The sequence below is a fragment of the Pholcus phalangioides genome, unplaced genomic scaffold (assembly GCF_987345545.1).
Source record: "Pholcus phalangioides strain wild (caught in Gottingen) unplaced genomic scaffold, Ppha-v1.0 ptg000042l_1, whole genome shotgun sequence".
NCBI lineage: Eukaryota > Metazoa > Arthropoda > Arachnida > Araneae > Pholcidae > Pholcus > Pholcus phalangioides.
Window position 1 is genome coordinate 6,698,698 of NW_028301628.1, and position 16,835 is coordinate 6,715,532.

At 38.3% G+C, this 16,835-nt stretch overlaps 2 protein-coding genes across 3 annotated transcripts in view; one reads left to right on the forward strand and one right to left on the reverse strand.

Moving 5' to 3' along the window:
* Positions 1–16,835, reverse strand: part of LOC149064380 (BAI1-associated protein 3-like) — a 462,395-nt gene that overhangs the window by 167,648 nt on the left and 277,912 nt on the right. The window lies entirely within an intron of this gene.
* LOC149064391 (uncharacterized) lies at positions 6,715–15,775 on the forward strand. 2 transcript variants are annotated; one of them, XM_089255204.1, is made up of 5 exons: positions 6,715–6,838; positions 8,488–8,599; positions 13,611–13,711; positions 15,434–15,515; positions 15,567–15,775. In XM_089255204.1, the coding sequence occupies exons 1-5, from the start codon at positions 6,719–6,721 to the stop codon at positions 15,635–15,637; spliced, it is 486 nt and encodes a 161-aa protein (XP_089111330.1). In that variant the 5' UTR covers positions 6,715–6,718; the 3' UTR covers positions 15,638–15,775. The 2 variants fall into 2 exon arrangements, with proteins under 2 accessions (XP_089111330.1, XP_089111329.1); XM_089255203.1 differs by having other exon boundaries at positions 15,434–15,775.

Genomic DNA, 16,835 nt, shown 5'->3' on the forward strand with positions numbered 1-16,835 from the left:
AAACGTTGAACCTGCGACAAATATGCGAGATAAATATTTGTATATATAGCCATAATTATCATAAGTTAAGAATTTTACTTACGATTTTTCAGTAAAAAATCATGAATTCAAATAAGCATTTTTGAAAAATACGAATACAAATACGAAGGCCATAACAGGCAAAATGCCCAATGAGGTGGCTAAAAAAAAAACCATCCGTAAAAAACATGGATGTCGAATCTAAACTTCTACATCAAAAATATAGCAACCCAATAAAAGCAAAACGAGACAAATGTATGAAAAAATAATCAAAACAACTAAAAATGAAGGAATGTCTCGTAATACGGGACACAAATGGTCAGTCGAATTGTTTCAGGTATTTTACTGGTCCTTGGGTCCAGAAAGGTTGAGAAACGCTGATGTAGAACAAATTCACAAATATCTACGTAGTACGCTAATCGTAGTATAGTATGCACAGCTTTTTTCGTGCTCATGTTTGCTAGATGTTATGCATTTCATATTAAAATGCAAATTGGTATTTGAATGTATTTAGAAACAATGAATGCATTTAAAAAAACATTCAATTAAATCAAAGTCCAATGTAAGAAATCCAAGCAGTGAAGTATCATCAGCTGATGATGTTTGATGATATTTTAAATCTGCATTTTAAATACTTTTCTTTTCAACCTTACAATTTCAACCATTGCCTACGTTAAGCCACTAATTATTATTATTAATGAAATACAGTATAGATACTGTAGGCTAGGATTTTCTTACTAGAGAAAACGTTGTGTTTAATATTTGCTGGTAAATACAAATTTGACCCCCCCCCCCCCAAAATGAATAAATTACACAAAATCCCAAAATGGGTTCATTTTGACCACGTGTAGATTATTGTAGATTTGAGGCTAAAAAAGCCATTAATCATATAATAAAATACAAATTTAAGATAAATGAGAATTAGAAAAAAAATTAATTAGGTAGAATTTTTAAATTTTTGTCAACTAAGTGTACTAGAAACCCAATATAGTTCGGTTATGGGACTGGAAAGAGATTCGGTTAGGGGCCACTCAAGTATTACGTAAGCAGATTTTCAGCCATTTTTTACCCCCGCCCCCCCCGTCAGCAGCTTAGAATATTTCATATCCTCAAAAAGGGGTGGTTGATGACGTAAGAAACCTTCAACCCCCCCCCCCGTCATCAAAACTCAGCAAATCTGAACCCCCTTCCCCCGATGCTGACGTAATACTTGAATGACCCCTTATGTTCTGCAAAGATTTCATAGATCCCTTGAGAAAGTCTCACGGAGAAAGAAATTTGAACTTGGTCAACTAAAAGAAAGTGATCAAGAACTGAAGAAAGGGACCCTTTTTTTCGACATCATACATTTATTTGCCTTTACTATAGGGAGACCATTATAAAAGCAGCTCAACCAGTGCATGCAATCACAGTGAACATGCGGAACGGTTACAACATTAAGTACAGGAATGTTGGCAACTGGGGAGGCAGAGGAAACTTGGGTGAGAACAGTATGAACTCTAACGGACAAAGCTTCTTTCCCCCGATTTTTGAGTTCGAATTTCTCGGTAAATATTGCACTTAGAAACATGGAATTTATTCTGTTGGCCTCAGAAAATACAGGGCAACTGTTAGGAAGTTACAGAACAGGGAGACCGTATACATATTTATATATTTTTTAGGACACACTGCATTTTTTCACTCTCGGAACTGGTGATTGCCGAACAAATTTTGAGTATTTCTTAAGTAAGAACCATACCTTTGTGGGGATACCTCTTGATAAAGGCCGCGTTAGAACCCCTTGTAAGCTGAGCAAATTCAAATATAGTCGACGCTGGAAATAATGACCATGCTTTACTACGACCCCTTCATTTTAACGACAGGTACGAATTTCCGCTTATTTCCATCCAATCCACTACAACGTCTGAACCCATATTTGCCAGACCGTTTTTCGCAAAGATATCCATTTTGTGGGTTTTAAAAAACATATAAAGTTACCGGACTTGAATAAACAATTAAAAGCATTAAAAATTCATACTGAGATTTCAACTGATTAACAATTTAACATTTCAAATACATTTTTGGGTACGTATCCTTCTCGTAGGGAACTTTCAAAGAAAAACATAGGTATGAAGGCTCATAGTTTTAAACACTCGGAAGTACAGGGTGATTCAGAAAATATGGGAAAAACTTTAAGAAGTGATAGTACACACCAATACAAACAACCGTCATCGAAGAATGCATGGTCTTACATGAAACGCAAACGCGCTACGAAATTGCCGCTCCGCAAACGTTAAAACGGCATTCCTGTTGGAATTTATCGAGAGAAGGACACCATGCATACAAATGTACCCTGGGGAAATACGCTAATTATGTTGATATTGAAATGCCTGCTTTTTCCAGTATTACTAAAGTGCGCCATTATCCCGTACGTTACAACTGTTAGAACGCGCGTGCGCAGTTGCACGCTGTAATAACTGCACAAGGCTGGCGCCCGCGCCTTTTATTCACTGTAACGTAGATTTGCATACGGTTTCTTCTTCTCCCCAGAACATTTGCATGCATGGTGTTTTTTTTCTCCTCGCGATAAATTTCAACAGCAACGCCGTTTCGAAACGCGCAAGCGCGTTTGCGTTTCATGTTAGACCATGAATTCTTCAATGACGATTGTTTGTATTGGTGTGTATTATCGGCTCTTAAAGTTTTTCCCATCTTTTCTGGATCACCCTGTATAGATATCCATCGATCGCTATATTTCTTTGAGACGAGAATGAGGCATTTATGTACATTTCCTTTCTCCTGTCTCGTGTCTAGCTATTTTGCCTGTTATGGCCCTTACATTTGTATTTAATCAACTAGCGATATAATTGATGCTTTAATGAAGTGTTTTTCAATTTTTTTTTTTGAAACTATGGACCGGCAAAATTGGTTCAAAAATTTCGCGGACCGGTGGAAATCACAGAAATGATTTGTGTGTGGGATCGGCTAAAAATACTTCGAGGAGACATACTCTGAGGTTCGACAAAAAGTGAATGAAGGGGTAAAAATAACGGACAGGCAAGAAAAATGAATAAGCGGGGTGCGGTATGTCGGAAGTGAAATGAAGTGATGTATAATAATCGGATCGGGTGAAAAGGCCATGGAGCCGAAGGGAGACAGTTTGTTGACTATTGGACATGAGAGCATGTCGAACACTGGTTTAGGCGTCTATGTAAATAAATATGAATATAAGTTATTCTCTCTCGTTGGCTCTAGTGTATACTTAAATCGTAATATGTCTAGAAGGCCAAGCGAAGCAGGCGGCACCTATAGTTTCAGGGCCGGCCAAAAGTGAATAAATGAGAGAAATAACTTTTGGACACCGGCAAAAAAACTAAATAGAAGGAATAATTTTTGGGAAGAAAAATAAATAAATAAATGGGACAAATGATTTTCGGAACCGGAAAAAAATGAATACATAGGGAAAAAACCCAATTTGCGGACCGGACTTACTGTACGGCTGAATCAGAAATGAAAAAAAATATATATAGAGAGATACGTGCGGTATATTCAGCAGGGGTTTCCAACGGTTAACGGTGGGACTTAAGCACCACCTCTTAATTTACATATTTATTAATGGCACCATGTCTTAATTTACATATTTATTGTCATTAACATTGTGTCAGATTTTATCGTGAGAGCCCCTATACAAATGAGATCCCCGTCCCGTGCGCAGGTGGGACTCGTGCGTTAAGATGTCCATGGGTGTTCCGTAAATTACACGTAAATTATGAAATTGAAGGGTCCTCACTTCTGGTAGATAAAATATTTTCCAGAAAAAAAATAACTTCGTTTCTACAACTAATAATTTCCTGATGAAACGGAAAATGATATTCATGAACTTCTGGTTTCGAAATTGGTTGAGAAAAATTTTTAATGCTGTTACACACTGTTTTCTATGTTGTCTAGTCATCCAAGTGTTCTGATTTTATTTTGAATCACACAATCTTTTTGGAATTCAAAAATAAAGAACAGCTTTGGGCCAGTATCAGTAACAAGAAAGTTTTCCTCTTCGAAAGTTCTCCTTATTCCGGGATTGTTAAAGGTTCCGTGACGTTTTATCATGCGGAACCCTAAAAAAGCTCCCACGGATCCCCAGGGTACGGTTTCCACCAGTTGGAAATCCATGATATAGAACTTGTTTTCCTTTCTCCAAAATACAGTTTAATGCAGTCAAACTGCTATTTGACAAATCGGACAGAACGGGACCTACAACTTTATTCGCTAAATCGAAGTAATTGTTAAGGCATCCGACTACCTTTCTTAGCACTTTTCCATCACTGGAGTGAACAACATAACATTTTCGATAGAAAGTGTCTCAAAATGGTGGAAACATTGATAAGTTATGCACTACCTATTTTAAGCGAAATTCGTGTAATATTCCAGCCACGATTGCAAAAACTTCCCGGAATGAAATGATGATGCAGGTTATGAACCAAAATTTAAAAGATTGTACGGTAAGCTCACAAGTTGGTACTCAAATCTGTTGATGAACGTGGGACATTTTTTGAAATTTAATTTTACGTATTGCGTTTAAAACACTGTAATTAGACAAATATACGTACCAACAGACTTCAGATTTTGATTCATAACCTTAACAATGAAGTGACAGAACATCATATTAAAATTTTGTAATGATACAATCAATATACAGGGTGATTATAAAAACACTATCCCGACATATGGGCCCCTAACTATCATACCATTCACAGAAACTGAATGAAATTTTGGCATAAGGTATTTTGATGTATGCGCTCAAGAATGATATAGAAAACAACAGTGTCACTCTAACAGTTACGGTTACAGTGAAAAAATTTCGAAAATATCAAATGGCAACACCAAGTTTTTTGTATTGGAATGTGATCTCCATACTGAAAAACACTAAATAGCGTTGGAATGACACCTGTAGCATGAAAATCACCGGCGGTAGATAGGCTAAAAGTGAGGACAACCAATAAGGACAGAGAAGCAGCATAAAATAAAGCATTCTATTGTGTTTCACAAATTTTCCACATGACCTTGTGGAGGACTAATCAGGTTGGGATCTCAGCCGAAGAAACGGTGTGACGAATGAAACGAACATTAATGCTCTGGTGCACGGCAAAGTCCTTTTTACTTTTTCCTTGCCTAGCTCCGGGGATTTTCGTGCTACAGGTGCCATTCCAACGCTATTTAGTGTTTTTCAGTATGGAGATCGCATTCCAATACAAAAAACTTGGTGTTGCCATTTGATATTTTCGAAATTTTCTCACTGTAACCGTAACTGTTAGAGTGACACTGTTGTTTTCCATATCATTCTTGAGCGCATACCTCAAAATACCTTATGCCAAAATTTTAATCAGTTTCTGTGAATGGTATGATAGTTAGGGACCCATATGTCGGGATAGTTTTTTTATAATCACCCCGTATTTAAGAAAATCATGTTTCAAACTCAAGTAAAATGTGAAAAAATAGCATTTTTCGTAAATAAAGCCTTTAAACTTTATATTGACGGACTACCTACACACACACACACACACACTTGTATGTAATAAGACAACACTAAAGTGGACGTAACTTCAGTTCTAAGCGTCGTTTGCACAAAACAAGGGATGTTTTGGAATCCCAAGAGAGAGCAATTTTATAAAACATAAATAAATAAAAAACGATATTTTATTCCAAAATGACGTTTTAAACGTAGTCGGTAAAACAAAGTTCGTTTATTCAGTGTTCTACTGCATTTGGAGTCAAAAGTTTTTCGCTTCCAATCGAAATCGAATTACATATGCATATGTGATTTTGGAAAATTGCGGGCATTCCCTTGATTTTATAAAACTACTGTACGACAGTTGGGACCTTCAAAATACGAATGTTCCAACGTCTATTATACAAATACAGACCACAACAGGCAAAATATCCAACATGGTGGCTGAAAAGAGATGCCCATAAGAAATATGGATGGAATTATTAGTGGACGAAACATTACAGTGGAATTTTACCACAACGGACACGAATAAGATCGAAAATTGTCCGCTAACGTGGAGTGTGAGTGCCAAGATGTTCGTCAACCACCGTGAATGTTGCTGTTCCGGGTTGGAACCCGAGGATGGATATAGATAAGATATTTCCCTTAACGAACTTGAGCCGAGACCAACGATAGATAGCGCCTTCATTTCCAGCCCATCTCATTAATGACAGTAGATTGCAATATATAGCGATATGGCCAGAGTTGGTGTTTGGTTTGAATTTTCATTTTCTGCTACCGTAATGCTTTGAGGCCCTATCAAGCAGGAGTTGGAAAAGTTCCCATTAATAGGAGGTGTTCGGTTATGGGATGTTCTGTTGAATTGGGCATATTTCGTTTGTCAACACGTTCTGCGGTTATGAATCAGTGATTGCAACAGAAACACAGATTTATGGTTCTTTCGTACACTTTTTGGAGACCACCCTCTGAGAACGAAATCAAAAGTATAAAAAACATTAGATTACTTTTAATTTTTTATTATTTAAAGATTTCCTTATTTATGTCCTAGATAAACACATCAGTGAATATAGCACACACACACACACTTGAGGTAATTACATGTTCAACCTTGAATATTTCCTCTAATTTTACGGAAATATTTTTCCCCCCATGATGACGAAAAACGTAAATGTTTCATCAAAAAAAAACAAAACACAAAAAAACAAGAAGAAATATTTAATGCGGCAAAAATTGTATATAAGTCTCATAAATTTCATTTTCTATAACATTATTAAGAGAAAAGAATTGATAATGGACTTTCAAGTTTTTGCGGTTTGTTTCCTAACGTTGATGATTGCGGTAAGTTCTTCGTGTAGATATATATATATAGAGTATTATGTGTGCTTACATATTCATGAGGTGTAATATTTATATTCGACCATATTCCCAATTTTTTCATGACTATTTAATTGATGTCGAACTTATTTCTTTTGAAATGCTGTTCATTCCCAAACATTTCAAGGCACGGAATATGTCTAATGGAATTCGTAGATTAATAGTTTGCTTTGAATTGCATAAATTTTGCTTCAAAATATCATCACGTTTAAAAATTATCTTCGAAAATTGATTTATATAAATTAAAATTTTGGCTGAAACCAAAAATTTTTCATCATACAAAATGATCAAGATTGTCTGCATGAAGAGCGTATTTGTAACGCCATATGTTAAACATAGATGTCACTAGATACTATGAAGTGTTCTAAACTCATTAATTGCAGTAAATTGCAATATAGCGATATGGCGAGAGTTGGTGTTTGGCGAAGCAGCAGTTTCAGTCTGTGCGTTATCGTCCATGTTTATGTAATCCTCAGCACCGGGACTGAAATTAAGATTTTTGTGAGGAAGCGGGAAACATGATTTTGTTTCCCCCTACCACAGCAAAATTCAATGATATTAGAATAGTGTTTTTGTTCACCTCTGAAATTTATCGTTCCCCTCCCCCCCCCTAAATTTTGCTGCTCGGGCAACGAACTGCCCGAGCAGCAAAGAAGTTAACTACGCTTTTTTTGTACAAAATTGTAAACAGTGCAATTGATGATTGTGATCTTCTTCAACTTCGAGCCAAGTCTGTTCGGCGAACTCTTCATCCCAGCCTAAACATCGAACAAATATTTTGCGATGGGTCACCTATTTGCGAGATGTGTAATATACAAATAATCAATGCCATGTGAAACCTGATATGTTTAACCATTTTACGATCAAGGACGTAATATTGCGTCCAAACGCCTGTGAAATAATTTCAAAACAAGCTCTGCCTATTTTCTTTCCTTTCTCCTTATCATCGCGTGGCTTTGTTGTAACTCTACAAAGTTGTTTTCTTTCTACCTTACTTCTATTTCTATACGATTGTTAGTGATCCCCACACTCTTATGATGTATACTTCTACTATATACTTAAAGGAGCGAATGAGTATGGTGAGGGTAAAAACAGAAATATCTCGTATACCTATACTCTCTTATCTCTATCCTATCTCTTATGTGCACTAATCTTTTATACTGATTTCCTTTTCCCTTCCTTTTCTTCTTTTTTTCCTTCACCTTCTTTTCCCCGTTTTCTAACATGCGATTAGGTTAGGACAAGGGTACCATATTTATCGCTCATTCGTCAAGTAGAGATCGTTCGAATTTCTTGCCAATAATTTGTAAGTGAAGGGGTTATACTTCAAGTATAAGAGAATTTCTCCCAAAAGTGATGATATGTAATTATTGAATGTTTGACATAGGTCATTCCGTTTGCTTACGTATTTGTATTTCATTGTATTTCTTTTATCTTGTTCATCTCTACAATAGGGCAATCTCTACAATAGGGCAATGCTTGCCTGTTGAGATGTGTATAAATAAATAAATGATTCGAAATTAACAATAGTTTATATGCATATACAGTATGTTATCTTTATCCAATATTTAAAGAAAGTTTTGATTTTTCACATTTTCGCACTTAAATTTCAGTATGAAGCGCATGGAGTTCCTTGCAATAGTGGAAGTGACTGCGTTTCTAACGAATGCTGCGTTAAGAGGCGTGTTGGAGCGAGAGGCTTTTGCCGGTTGGTGGTGCCACGAGGTGAGACATGGATATAGATTCTCAATTTGAGTCACTCAATAGTCTTAGATTTTTTCCACCAGAATTTTTCACAGATTAACTTGGTCGTAACGTTATCACACAAAGCATTGACAATCAATTTACCCGTCTTTGCATAATACCTCTGAGAGAAGAACCTTTTCCAATACTTCTCATTAAATGAAAGACTGCTTTTTTAGCAGCTCTTCTTTAATATAATCGACGCCACTCATTAGAGCCACGGATAATGTTATCATTCGGGTATTGTTATGCCTTTTTCAAATAACGAGAGGGACCAATATAATAGCATCGGGAAAAAGCCATTTATAATTATCGGGATTTAGGATAATGTAACCTTTTTTCTCGTCAAAAGTTTTTTTTTTTGTGTAGTCTGAAGCTAAGATTCAACTTATTTTGTTAAAATTCCCCCCGTAAAGTTATCGTTATCAGGCAACTTTGTAGTAGGCTAGAAGTTTCTCTTCTCCCACCCCTCTTGTTGACAAACATTTTCGTACTTAATATCGTAATCAGTCCATAATATTCGCTGTAATCTATGTACATTTATTTCTTTTTCAATGGCTTTTCTATAGTGAAGACAAATGTATGACAAAAAAAAATTTCTTCAATTTTTGAACAGTTTCTTTCAGTTGACCAGATTCAAATTTTTTTTCCCCGAGAAACTTTCCCAAGTGATCTACGAAACGTACAGCATTGCGCATTGAAAAAGAAAAATATATATCGTGTAATTCGTGATACACCAGATGAGAAATATCACGAATTAATTACACGAATTATACGATTATAGATATGACGGTTCCATTCTTAAGCCTCACAATGGCTGAAAAACAAAAATGTGGGATTATAGCTCAAGGGGGAAAAAGTCCCGTTTTAGAATAGAATAAAAAAGCTGAAACACTTCAACATTTTGCCACCAATTATCTGGGAAAGAAAAACAATGTCCCGTTTTATCGATACTGGTTTACCATCCGTCCAATTCGACGGTGGGATGTATGGTCACTATACATGCAAACGGTTTTTTTTTTCAGATATAGATATCATTCAGTTATTGGTATCGAAAACCCGGAGTCCCGATGTGAACACATCAAGTGGGCGTGGACTGTATCAGAAATCACCATTGTTCCGAACGACACCCATAATTTTCTCAATCGTACTGTTCACCCAGAAAACCAATATTCCTGAGCTACGTCCATCTGTGATTGGTAGTTTTACTTTTCTGTACAAAGTACGAAAGACTGAATAACAAGCTGAGATGGAAGAAGTTCGGAAAGAAAATCCGAACGTCATCCATCTCTACTTGATATCCAATCTTTCGCAATTTGTATGAACCGCATATAGGGACAGCACTCGCGTTTCTGTCTATATGTTGCCATCTCGGAGGTTATTGTCGTTAAGAAGTACTAGCTGAGTCGGGAGACTGTTTATGCGCGGTCCCATTTAGCCCACATACAGGGTGATTCTAAATTTATGGGATAAACTTCAAGAGGTGATATACGACTCCTAAACAAGTAGTTTTGGTCATAGGGTTTGTGGTCAAATAGGAATACCAAAGGCGGTAGAGGGTGTTTGTAGAAAGTGCACAACAGCAGTTCACCAAAAGCAAATACCGTGTTTCTCTGACGGGTTTTCTGCAACTAGTGCAATCAACCATTTGGAGTCATAGGGTATTGCAATGTGGTAGGCTTGCTTTCTCATGGTGCAAAATGGGTAAGGCACACTGTACTACAAGTCATTTCGTACCGCTTGATCATTGTTTGGCAGCATAGCCTTGATGGCCCTTGCACCAATAAAAAAAACAAACTCCAATCCAATCCGAAGCTGCATATGTACCCTCGAATGGTTGATCCCACATATCGTAGCAAATGTGTCGGAAATTTATGATATTTGATTTTGGTGTGGTTGTGCACTCTCCAAAACCCCCCTCGACAGCACATTCTAAGATCAAAAATGCTTGTTTAGGTGTCTTATATCACCTCTCAAAGTTTATCCCATGAATGTAGAATAACCCTGTGCACTAGGCTTCGAAAAAAGAAATCGGATGCTGTAGCCCAGGTCGGTAAGATACTCGCCTAAAGTACCAAAGGATGTTTCGAGGTGTCGCGGATTCGATACCCGATTCGTCCTTGTCCGAAAACCTCCCTGTCGCAGGGGTACAACCGAAACGGCGATGTGACCGCAGAAAAAAAGTTACCGAGGAGTTATCACACCAACCTCTGGGTGAGTATGGAAAAAAAGGCTGTTGTTCGCGGATTCGGCAACAAATTGTAGGTCCCGGTCTAATTAGCCCTAGTGTGAGACAAAAATGATCCAATGAACATCGACCTGTATTCGTTTGTCTTGCTGAATGCCAATGGAATCTTATACAGCTATTTATGTATCAGAATTCCCATCATAGTATGCGGTGCATTGCATACTCAATGGACATCTAATTCGGGCATTATTCAATGCTGCGTTTGCTGGATGTATTGATTCGGTGAAAATCGATCAGTAGGTATTGGTAATGGTGCGTGTGTTCCTCCGTGGATGGATGAGTCGCTTTTGAGAATCTGATAGTTGATCAATACGCACGATAGGATTTGCTACTAAGAGAGAGAGACAGAGAGAATGATTGGTCAGTTAAGACTGGACTTCCCATCCGATTCTGATGCTTCTGGCTCCACGAAATTACCTATTTTCTGAAACCTGTTAGAAACATTAGCCCTGGAAATGGGGTTTATCTCTAAATGAGCTGTGAGTTATTCAGTTTTGTTTGGAAGCATTCAAAGTCTCACGATGTCCTTTGGGGACTTCATAAAACTGTGCTCAATATCTACATTTGCTAATAATTTCTACTTGCTAAAACAATTTTCACTGGTTTCGCCTAACATGGTGTTTCTCAAAATTTTTAGCCCATGGGCCCCCATTTGGGCAACATTTTTTTGTCATGGCCATTCCTGTTTTATCCAGGGGCATTCTACCCTCATATAAGAGAGAGACCCTTTCTGCTTATCGAATTAAATTTAATGGAAACTAAATTCACAAAAAATGATAATAATGATAATTAAACTGTATCTGAAGAACCCTGGGTGAGGCACGGGTCCACAAGGTGCGTGATCATCCTTCCCACGACCTGAATTATATGTAGGAAAATAGGTCTGTGTGAAATACAGGACGCTCCGACGAACCTACACAATAAATAAAGCCTCCCGACCATGAAACCCCTCCCCCCACCCTGCGTGTGGTGCCTATGGGATGTTATCTTTTGCGGAGGCTTAATACAGTTAATTTATAGGGTTAAAATTCATAAATCATAAGAATAGTTATGGGGCCATCTGGCTAGATGACTAGAGCCCTGTTAGCCCTACCCTCGTGATAGCCAGTGTCCCGACACATCACACTCAGGGCACAGTACAGCCAGCTTCCTTCTTGTGGGGATTTTAGGCATTGTTGTCTCACCATCATGTGTCCTCAGGCAAAGTGATGTTTTGGGAGCTCCATGGCTGGAGGTAACAGCTCACATATTTATTTACATACTTACATTCGAAAAATCATAGCATTGTATCTCATCGTGTAGATATGAGGACCTGGATCATGCCTATACACGGGGACGAGTCAAGACGGCCATGGGTTCTAGGAACTATCCAGCTTCGCTGGATTACGTGAAAGTGTGTGGCCTGATCTTTCGCCACATATTTCATTTGAAAGCTTTATTTGCTCCCCGCTCTCTGTGTCCCACCTCCCACTTACCAAGTGTCGTGGCTCCACGTTCATCCGATTTTCACCAGAGGTCCCATTAGCATATCCCACGACCACAAGGGGGGGGGGGCGTATGGCCCCAGGTTGAGAACCACTGTTCTAACATATTTCATACAGACTAAAAGCAACACTTCTATGAAATATTTTTTGAGTGAAACTAAAGCGTACACAGCTTTATTAACCCTTACAGCGGCATTGAACGAGCTATCTCGTCTGACTTGAAACCTTTTATTTCGGCAATCACCAAATGGGTCGCATTCTTAAACCCCTCTTTCGGCAATGGCGAACCCATATAATGCGTTGTGGTTTTTTTCTTCAGTCAAACATGTTTTGCATTCCTTCCAAATTTTCTGATCAACTGCCAGTGTGCAGAGTTGGCGGTTATACAAAGATTGATAGCAGAAGGAGAGAGACGATGATTCCCCCCCCCCTCCACCTTTCACTTCAGGGTAGTACAGGGTAGTAAAGGAATATGCGTACAGTATAAGTAATATAAAAAGCAACAGAGAGAGAGTGCATGGAGGAAATATTAATTTATTCTGAATAGCTGTTGTGGCCGTTACACACAGTAGAGCCTCTCGATAACGGACAGCCATAGTCGTGGACCGAAGTCTTGGTTTAAATTGAAGCGTTGTAATAATGATATTTTCGATAATGCAGTCGAATCCCGTTTTAACGAATACCGTTATAGCGAAAATCTCGTTTTAACGAACACTTTTCTAATCCCCCAGATAAGTTTACATAGGAACAATGCAGGGAACCCTGGAATTCCTTTATAACGAAGTGATTTCTCCGGTCACTTGGAGTTCGTTATAACGGGATTCGACTGTATTACGCAATATGTAATTATGTATATTTAATTTCTTTCACCTTTAAACTCTGAAAATTTTTTTAGAAATGTGAAAAATATCCTAAAAATGACAAAGGATTGCCCGAAAATTCAAAAAATTCCCTTAAACTGAAAAGAGCCAAAAAATGCAAAAAGAAAAAAAAAGAAAAAAAATGCAAATGTTACCAACATCCGAGCCATGATTATTACTGTAAGTGCGGGGCTTCCCAAAACGCGGGGCCCGACGTGACCGTCACCTATATCACAGCCCCCTCCCTCATAAGTTACGTTATAGTAATTTTTATTGCTTTTAGCAACAAATACAAGAATGCTCGTTTAATTTGAAAAAATTGGCTATGTTGCCTTTTTTGCTGATAATCCTCACGTACTAAATATGTCCAAGTATATATTTTTGTTTCATTTATTCCATAGCGGGCCACTGCTTTGTGAACAGCACCAAGGATCCCGATGCGGATAGTGTTTTCATACGCCGTTGCCCATGCGCCGATGGATTGCAATGCACTGGACGTTCGGTAAGGAAAAGTTGATGGTACATGGTCATGGTCAAACCTTTAAATCAAGGGTGCTCAATCTTTAAGAGAGTCCGGGCCACTTCATGGATTTGAACAGGAGTCACGGGTCACTTAAGTGATCTGTAAATATGCCGCGGATCACTCAAGTGATCTCGAAATGTGCCGCGAGCCCCTTGAACTGTGGAGCTGTCCTAAGGATCACTTAAGCGTTCTGGATCTGTGTCGTGGGTCACTTAGGGTGGTATTCACCGACAGGTATTAAAAGCTATACTCACAATTTTTGGGTGACGATGATCGACGCGGATCGGTTAAATTCAGGTTTTTACCGATCCAGTCGCTCTCCTATCGTCAAATTGTGACTATAGTTTAAATCCTGTCAGTGAATACCACCTTTAGGGCCGTATTCACCGACAGGGTTTAAACTGTAGTCACAATTTTTTGATACGAGATCGACACGGATTGGTTAAATTCAGGGTTTTAACCAATCTATATTGATTTCTTATCCAAAAATTGTGATTACAGTTTAAACCATGTCGCTGAATACGGGCCTAAATGATCTGTGAATATGCATCAGTTCACTCTAGCACGTGGATCACTCTAGTGTTGTGGAAATGTGCCGCAGACCAAAGCCTCCTAGATACTACTAGGAGGCTAGATAGACTAGATATTACTAGGAGGCTAGATAGACTAGATATTACTAGGAGGCTAGATAGACTAGATATTACTAGGAGGCTAGATAGACTAGATATTACTAGGAGGCTAGATAGACTAGATATTACTAGGAGGCTAGATAGACTAGATATTACTAGGAGGCTAGATAGACTAGATATTACTAGGAGGCTAGATAGACTAGATATTACTAGGAGGCTAGATACTACTAGGAGGCTAGATACTACTAGGAGGCTAGATACTACTAGGAGGCTAGTACTAGATACTACTAGTACTTCTAGGAGGCTTTGCGCAGACCACTTAATGATCTGTATATATATGCCGCAGATCACTGTTAATATATAACTTCACCGCGGTCCACTTGAATGATCTGTAAGAGGGTCATGGGTCGCTTAAATGTTTTGGAACTGTGCCGCGAAACTTTAAATATGTCGTGGGCCACTAAAGTAATCTGGAAAAGAGCCACTTGAGTGCTATGGAAGTCTGTCGCGGATCACTCAATGATCAGTAAATACGCCGCAGGTCACTTTAGTGTAGAGGTGAATTTACCCAGCTATGAATTTATATATATTCTCGGGATTTCTCATAATTCATCTCTTCCACTCACTCCATCGTAACATTGTCAATGAATTGCTTTTCAGTGAGTTTTTTTAGCGATGAATTATGGTATCGGTGAATTTCGTGACGATGAATAGTGTAGCAGTGTATTTCCCCAGCTATATATGAATTTACGCACACGGTATTTCATAATTCACTCACTCACTCACTCACTCACTCACTCACTGTCACATTGTCAATGAATTGCCTGTCGGTGAATTTTCCTAGCGATAAATTTCCCCACGGTATTTCACAGTTCACTCTTCATATGCATAGCATCCTTTTCCAGGCCCATAAAACATTACTTACGCATCATACGTTGATCATACGCATTGAAAAGCATAGAAAGCCACGGAAATTGACAAAATAAAGTATGAAATACCGGATGAATTTTTTTAAACTTTCATGTCCACAAAATGTTTCAAGCACTGCATCATTTGTTTGTATTGATTTCAGCCTCACAGCAGAAGTGGTCGTTGCACAGTTTCACCCACTACAACCAATGCACCGCCACCGGCAACAACCAATGCACCGCCACCGGCAACAACCAATGCACCGCCACTGGCAACAACCAATGCACCGCCATCGGCAACCAATGCACCGCCACCGGGAAGCAAGCCGGACACCGGCAGTCCCAATGGTGGACCAATCACAGGATAATGACTTCCAAGTAAGCAACCACAGAGAGACAGAGAGCGAAATTACAACAAAATATTTCCTAGTATTTTCAAATACTAGTCATAATCCTTGATATCTCCATATGTACGGAATCCAATAAATTATATTCTATGTGTGAAAGTGTTTTTCCATTCATTTTTAACTGGGTTGCACAACCTCCGTCTCACGGGTCACATTTAGAGGCACTATTCGGCCCGCGAAAAGCGTTCCGGTAGAAAAGTCGCAAATGAAATTACAGTAAAAAAATTGTCAAAGGGGAGTAAAGGATCCGATTACAGCAAAAAAAAAAAAAAAAAAAAAATTGTCAAAGGCAAGTGAAGTTACCTCTTAGTCAAAAAATTGTCTAAGGCAAGTAGGGTAGCTACTCACAGCCAAAAAAATTGCCGCGGCCCAAGAAAAAGTTACAAATTCCAGCCAAAAAAATGTCAAAGGTGAGTAGTCACAAATTACTGCCGGAAAAATTATCAAATGGCAATTAAAAGTTGCCAATTACAGCCAAATATTGTCAAAGGTGAGCAAAGCTGCTAATTAGTACCAAAACATTTTCAAAGGTAGACAAATGTGCCAAAATTGAAGCCAGAAAAATTACCCATAAAAAGTAAATAAGTTAAAAAAAAATTGTCAAAGCCAAATATTTGTATAAGTCGCCATCTAGTGGCAGCGTCAGCAGTGGTGAGCCTGGCCTGAGTCTGGTCCGGCCGTCCATGTACGGTCCCTTCCAATGTACCCGAGCTCCAAGGAAAGATTGAGAGATTCGGTGACTCTGTAGTCTAGGGCGTTCACCCGGGCGGGGCAGTTAAATTTTCTCTCTTTCTAAAATATATCTTCGCAACAGACAGTTGTTAAAAAACCTTTGAAACCCAAATATAGTCACCATTTAGAGCCAAAAAATTTTTAAATGTGAGTGAAGCCATTAATTATAGTAAAAAATTCGTAAAGTTGCCACTTACAGCCAAAAAAATTATGTTATTCAAAATAAGAGGAAAAAACAGGATATTTCATAAGAAAGTGGGGACGACCAAAATTCCGGGAATGTCCTATAAAATACTGGACATATGGTCACCCTATACTCATAAAATTTTCTAGCCCGCGAGCAGCATTATTACCGCATATGTAGCCTGCAGACTGATAAGATTGTAAACTTCGATTTTTACCCTTTATCGTTCACGCTCACAAAATC